This window comes from Sylvia atricapilla, chromosome 1 (assembly GCF_009819655.1).
Source record: "Sylvia atricapilla isolate bSylAtr1 chromosome 1, bSylAtr1.pri, whole genome shotgun sequence".
NCBI classification, from domain to species: Eukaryota; Metazoa; Chordata; class Aves; order Passeriformes; family Sylviidae; genus Sylvia; species Sylvia atricapilla.
In genome coordinates, this window is record NC_089140.1 from 132,658,650 (window position 1) to 132,666,055 (window position 7,406).

General features: G+C 47.6%; 1 protein-coding gene across 1 annotated transcript; it reads left to right on the top strand.

Moving 5' to 3' along the window:
* The first annotated feature begins 256 nt into the window (after positions 1-256).
* ODF1 (outer dense fiber of sperm tails 1) lies at positions 257-1,132 on the top strand. Its single transcript, XM_066334390.1, has 2 exons — positions 257-506; positions 704-1,132. The coding sequence occupies exons 1-2, from the start codon at positions 286-288 to the stop codon at positions 1,005-1,007; spliced, it is 525 nt and encodes a 174-aa protein (XP_066190487.1). The 5' UTR covers positions 257-285; the 3' UTR covers positions 1,008-1,132.
* The last annotated feature ends 6,274 nt before the right edge of the window (positions 1,133-7,406 follow it).

A 7,406-nucleotide genomic window follows, 5' to 3' on the forward strand; every position in this document is an offset into this window, starting at 1 on the left:
AGCCCCTGTGCCCCTATCCCTGCCATGTGCAGCCCCTGGCATGTCCTGCTGCCATGGGCTCCCCTGGGCCACGGCTGGGGGCTGCAGCAGGGGCTGCCGTTGTGCATGGAACCGTCTGTGGCTCCCAGGGTGACAGAACCACAACCCTGGTGTGCTGGGCCCGTGATGTCACAAGGGGGCTGCTGCAAGGCTTCAGTTCCAGCTGCAGCCTTGCTGCAGACGCACCATCGGATGAAGCTCTCCGGGCATTCAACACTCTTGCCCTGACACACTTCCACCGTGACCATGTCAGCCCACTGCCACCTTCGGGAGCGCACCATGCAGAACCTGAGGCAGATGCAGAGGCAGATGAGGATGTTGGACATGCGCCTGCAGATGCTCCGTGACAAGCTGTGCATGGCCCGCATGCAGAGGTGCAGCCCTCCCTGCTGCTGCCTGCACCACACCCGGCACATGGCGAGGAAGGCCCTCTGTGCAAGGCTGGATCTGGAGCGACGGATGGACAGGTGAGAGAGAACTGCCTGCTTTCTGCAGACATTGGCAACCTCTAGGGTAGGATAAAGAGGATAAAGGTAGAGTTGACAATGCTGTCAGGAGCAAAGGTTGAAACAGATAAGTAGGATGGGAGCAAAATAGCCATTTTGGAGGAACAAATCGAAAGGAATACTGGAAGGTAAAGATTGTTCTCTTGTTTTAATTCCAGACTGAGAAGACTTGCCATGATGTTGAGCTCATCCTGTTGTCCAAGTCCTTGTGCTCTGGTCGACGTGAAGGGTTTTGACCCCAAGGATGTCACTGTAACAATGAAAGACGGGAGGGTGACCGTGTCAGCGGAGCGCAAGGAGGATTACAACACCTGCAGGGGAAGGGCATGTAGCTACAGAAAATTCACGAAGGCATTCAACCTGTCGCCATGCTGTGAGAAGGAGGTGACCTACTCAGTGAAATCCGACAGCCTCACGGAGGTGAAGGAACCCAAGTGCTGCTCTTACGTCTGCAACTGCTGAGCTGCAGCGGGCCAGAGCCCAGCTGCAGCCATTCCCCTGCCTCATCCCTTCTTCCCACTGGGCTTAGATCTGTCCCGATAATTGTGTGTCAGCAGCTTCTTCCATTAAAGAACACAGCACTCTAAGCAAGTTGTGTGAGCCTCATTTTTAAGGGGTTTGGTGGGCAAAAAGGGGAATGCCATCAGGAAAACACAAAGATAATTTTAGGCATACATGACTGTGGTCACTTGCTGGGTACTGAAGGCAGGGCCAGAGGTGGTGGGTTCAGGGTACGCAATCTCATGGATTTTAAAGGCTGGGAGGCACCACTTATGATCAGTCACATTTCCCTAAGGATGCTTCTCTCAATACAACCTCTTCTATTTGAGTTCTAGGGTATTTCTAGAAATATCATCAAGAAAATCTTGATGATAAACACCTTGAGGGGAGGAGCCTTCTCCTGAAAAAAAAAATCAAGCTGTACTCTTTGTTCCGTTGGTTTGGTTCTTGCAGAGACTGCCTGGCTGAGAAAAGCTGTGGATGAAGGACAGAGAGCTTTTCCTTAGAAGACTTGGGATTAGGGGAGAACACTTGCCAGCTGAGGAGGGGGTGACAGCACTTCCTGCTGAATCAATGGCTCCAAAATAATAAGAATATTTTTCATGTCGGGAGAAGGGGACAATTGTCAGTATAATTACTTGAAGGCAATTCTAACTTTGCTGCCCTGGTCTCAGCACTCGGGTATGCACTCCCTTGAGAAGTAGCAGTAACTCCACTGCAGAAAGGTGTGTAACAGGACATACCTGGTGCCTGCATTTACCTGGGCCAGCATTGCCCCAGTGAGCACCACCTGGTTCAATGCTTCATGAGCCCCTGGGGCTGGAGGAAGGAAGGTTGCCTCCTCTTTGTGTGATGCACTCCCCTGCAGCAGACTCTGCTAATGGGGAACTCAATGTTTTAGGTTGTGTTTGCACAGAATCTGATGTTCTCTAACCTGCCAGGGGAGAGGTTGAGCACCTGTGGGCCAGTGTCACAGCTCAGCTGGCCTATAGCTGGCGAATAAATCTGGACATAAGAGAAAATCTGACTCAGCTAAGCCTAGTTCATTTTAGAACAAGTCCCTGGGTAGATAGGTTTAAAGTTATAGATTTGAAGTTACACAGGGGACCTTAGCCAACCCTGTTGAATCCTGAATGCAGACATATCACTGGCTAGGGAGCTGGGCAGTGTAAATACCCAGGCCAATGAACTGTCCTAGCCCAGAAAATCTGAACCCCCTGTATGAGAGGGTTATGAACCCTAAAACATGCTGTTTGCTGACGACCCTTGGTGAATCTTGTTGTTCCTGTCTCTGACCAATGACCCCATGTAACAGGCCGGTGCTGCACACTTGAAACGCGTCAGAGTGCAGTGTTGTCCCTGCCATTAGCCTGGCTGAGAAATGCAGTTGGTTGCTGTCACACATGGGGACCCTGGCCCCTAAAGGATCCTCACAGCAACTGGGTCAACCTGCCCCAGTGCAGCCAAGGGGTCCCCAGTGCCAAAAGCACTCACTCACTGCTGCAGCAGGGAATATTACCCTGGAAACACTCATGTCTAAAGAAAACAAAGCCAGTCCTTTAAGTATAGCCTGCAAACAGATGGCCTCACTTTCACAGTTTACTTTCATCTTATGAAGGTGGTGAATCACAGGGGATGGGTTACAGAGCAGTGAGTCCATGGGAGCACCACAGCTGGGGGAGGCCCTTGGCTCCATTGCCACCTGCTCCTGTCCTCTGAAGGTGTCCTCCTTCAGTCAAACAAAAATATTACAAGCAGATCAGTTGAGGGTCAGTTTAGCTTGGCTATTAACAGCTTGGTAATTTAACTTCAGCGCAAGAAATCAACTGCTTCTGGGATATTTTCAGCATCCAGCTACCACTTAAAATAATGCCTGTTAATAAATATTAAACTTTATGGACTTAGTGTGTAGCTGGGTCAATATAGAACCACACAGCTATGGAATAGTTTTGGTGTTAAGGGACTTTTTGAAGGTCACCTTGTCTAATGCCCCTACCATGATCAGGAACGTCTTCCACAAGACCAGGTTGCTCAAACACCCATCCAACCTGCCCTTTGGGTAACCTGTTACAGTGTCTCACCACTTTCATCATAAAAAAATAAGTATTCCTTATGTCACATTTAAATCTAACCTTTTTCATTTTAATACTGCATCTCCAGTCACTACAGGCCTCAGTATGAATTCTCTCTCCCTCTTTCTTATAGATGTCCCTAATGCACTGAAGGGGTGCCCATGCACAGGTAGTCTGATCCTGCTGGTGTTGGCCAAGGATGTTTAGACCTAAGCCACTCCTCACCTGGGAGGCTACAAGGGATCCTGCAGAGAGAGCAGGCAGCAGGGATGGGGACTGTGCATGGACTGGGAAAGACCATCTTCCTACAAAGCAGCCACCAAATAATAAACCCAAAACTCCTCTGCTTTGGATTTTGCACTTTGTAATGATTTCTACAGAAGCTGCCTAAGCGTGCAGAAGGGAAACATATTTCAACACTTCCCCTCTACGCATGACTTGCAGAGTATATCAAGTCCCACAGCAATCACAGGGCTGGCTTTGACTGCTCTTATCCTTATTGCTCATCCTTTAATTCACGCTCTTCATACTCTGTTCCTAAATTAGGCTCCTTACTCTCCTAAAACCAAATTACACTCTTGAGCACTTATTGACAGATATGACTTTCTGAGGAAAATTCTGAATTCTTATTACATCCTGTGAATTGCTAGTCTAGCCTGGTAGGAGCATCTTTGAAACCTTTTCCATAATAGAAGCAAATCACTGAAATAGTCACTTAATTAGTCACTGAAATAGACACTTAATAGTCACTTCTGTTAAAACCTACATGCTGATAACAATTTGGAACTTAGCCCAAAATCTATAATAAACAAATACTGAGAGTTTTCAAGGAGAAAATACCTTTGGAAAGCCACCACTAACCCAGCAAGCCATAACATCATCTCCCATAAAACAAATTCATTTACCACTAGGTGGCAGATACTATTTTTTAAAATTTACCACTGGGCAACTCCTTTATTCAGAGCAAACACGCTGAGCGTGGTGTCACAGCTGAGGGTGGTGTCACAAAGCAATAAAGTTGCACACATATAAAAATACTGCAGCTGGTATTATTTTCTTTTATGCTAATAGCAAGTGAATAGGAGGGCAAGAGACAGAACTGTTTTGTAATCCTGGTGTGCAAGAGGTCTAGGACAGACCACCATCACATTAGGTTCCTTCACTGGATTATATTGACCTTTGATCCTGCAGCTCTCCTTCATGGAGTACAGCTCCTGGATAAGGCCACTTTCATTTGCTTCAGCAGGCTGTCTCTGCCACAGTTATCAGCCCAACAGAGGCTTCCAGGGCTTCATTTATTCTTCAGCATGTTGTTGCAACAAATTATTTTGGGGGGGCCAGTTTTGACCATCCTCATGCAGCAGATACTCCCTCTGAATTCCCTAGCATGGGGAACATATCAGAGAGGGTGAATTGGCTAGGTAGTTCTAAATGTTAGCGCATTCTTGAACTCTACTCTTATGGGGGCATTTATAAATAGCCAAGGAATTTGTAACGAGGTCACCTGGGGACACGAAATCCAGATCTCTCCTCGGTCATCAATTTCTAGGGGTTTTCCTACAGCCAGGCAGTGCTCTGCTGTGCTCTACACAGGCTTAGGCTGTGTTGAACTGTTGTTTCTCTCCCTGCTGTTGAAAACCTGGGGAGAGCGATGCCCTCATTAGAAGGTGCAAAACGATCCCAGCTTTCGTGTCTCCCCCGTAGCCTCGGTGCCCCGCAGCCCCCAGGGCACAGCCCTGCTCGGGCAGGGGCTGCTGCTCCCGGTGGGCAGAGCCTGCATCCCAGGGCTCTTCCTGCCAAGGACTAAGTGAAATGCCTGTCACAGGGGCCAGCTCCTCTCCTCACACCTCCTGTCCTCGTCCTCGGGGCAGCAGCATGGTGAGGCTTTTGGCATCACCACAGCCATGTGGGGCTGGTGCAGTTGCCCTCCATTGCACTTCCACATGAGGTGAGAAGCTTCATCCATCCATTGTGTTTGTGCTTAAAGTTAAATTTAACCATTGTCCTTGCTAAGCTCTTTGGCATCTTAGTCTCTTTGGTAAACTTTCCAAGGCTGTTTTCCATCATCTCCCCTGGAGAAAGCCCTAATGAGTTTAGAAGAGAGAGCAAGACCCATGTCTTCAACTCTGCCTTTGTACCAAAGGCTCCACAGATTTGTTGTTACTCTGATCTCTGCACTTGTCACCTCATCAATCCTGCACCGAATTTAGGTTAGGAGTAAGCTGATCCTTCCAGCGCACTCGGCATGACTATCATGAAGCTGCCACCTCCATGAGCATGGGACACTGGCCCTTGCTTCTCCTCTTTTACCCTGCAGGTCCTTTTCCTGGTCTCTGGAATGAAAAGTAACTTTTCCATCTCTGTCTCTCTTCTAATTCCCTTTGCCATCCCATTTGTGTCCCTCTAATTCCTGTAGGTTAGGCCTTTCTTTTGACAGCAAAGGAGCAGGAGCAAGTGATGTCTGAGTGATGGTGTTTGCTTCTTCTCTTGAAACCCCACTCTATGTGAAAAAAGCTTTGCTGTCCTGGAGGTTATCCTTTCGATTGCCCTGCTATGAGGTGTGAAGTCATCCCCATGCAATTGTCTTTCTCAATTTCCATATTAATTACAAATAATAGCAGGTCTCTCAGCTCTCTGGTTGCTTGCACTGGTCCCTATCTTGGGGTGTTGCACATAGTCTTTAAAGGTCTGCAAGTGACAATAATGCTATAATTAAAAAATCTGAAAACTAAAACTCATTAGTCCCCACACATCACTAGAACAGATTTTAACTTGCCAGAAAAATAAAATTAAGCCTCCTCTTTTTTGTTTGTTTGTTTGGGGGTTTTTGCCATAGCTTCTTGCATCTGCACATGTGTGAGCAGAAAAGCCTGCAGAAGGGAGAGCTGCCAGGGCTCTGCCTCACGGTCACACAGGTGCATGTGGCATTTTACAACATGTCAAAAGAGAAAAAAATCCTCTCTCTGCTGCCATCAGGGCCCCAAAGCCCTGGAGAGTCCTGGGTCTCGACAGAGAGGGCAGGGCCTGCACCAGGCACAGCACAGGACGCTGTCCCCCCACATCCCCCGGGGGTCACCAGCCACCACGTGCCTGTGGCCGTGGGATGTTGGGCTGTGCTCCTGCAAGCACAGAACAAGGAACAGCACCCAGAGCATCTATGGCCCAGCAAGGATTTCAAGGAGAATGTGAGCAATAATCACATCAGTGGGAAGGGAGAAGGACCCAGGAGAGTTTGTCAGTGTGCTCACAGCCCAGGGACAAGCAGCCTCACACCAGCCACAGCAAGGACACAGTGCTTTGGGCAGCCACTGGGACAGACTCCTCCAGAGCCAAGCAGGGAGGGAAGGCTCCATCCTCTGGCAGAGCAGAAGGGGGACAGGGGAGAGGAAAGGCTGGGGCCACGCAAGGTGCACTGAATGTGGGAAATAAGATTTGTAGAGAATTTTCAAAGCTTGACAGAAGGCTCACACAGTATGCATCTGTATGTAAATTCTGAGATAAAATTTGGAATAGGACATTGTTGAGAGAGAAATTGAACTAGAAACAAATTTTAAATGATGACTTTGTAAATAGACTAGATATTTTGGAGAAATAGAACTATGAAAGATGTATTGTAGTAGGACCCACAAGGGGTATTTTTAGATGATTGGCTTAGAAGCATTAGTAACATTGCGTGGCAAAAGCTTATAGGACAAAAGATGTTTTATAATGTATTGTAATTAAGAATTAGTTTGATTACTGAAGACACTCAAACCTGAGCACAGTCCATTGGAGCAGCTCCAAGGTGCTTCAGAGCCCATTGCCTCCTGCTCAGGCCAGCTGCAACAGCAATGCCAAGCTGTGACTACCATTGCTTTGTGTCTTGGCTTTTCCCTCTCTTCTGGTAACCTGAAATGCTTAAATATGAGCAGAAGCTGCAGGATGTGGAAGAGATGACTGGGGTAGGAGATGCAAAGTTGAGAACAAATTTGGCATAAGGATCTCATGCAGATGAATAATTAAAATCAATGAGCATCTTTTGGTAGAGAGGCAGAAGAAAAGGACTGAAACTAGCACTGTAGTAGACAGTAACAGCTGAATGTAGCAGCTAAGAGTCATGCAGCCTTGCTCAGGTTTTACTGACTGCAAATTCAGTAAGGCTCCAGGACATTGAAAAGAGATTAATAAATTTGAATTCCAGCACTTGAGGCCCACTCATGCCATGTCTTGAGCACTTTCTATTCCCACTAAATTCTCTGGACAACAACAGCACGCAGCAGAATTCCACACACCAATACTGTGAACACTT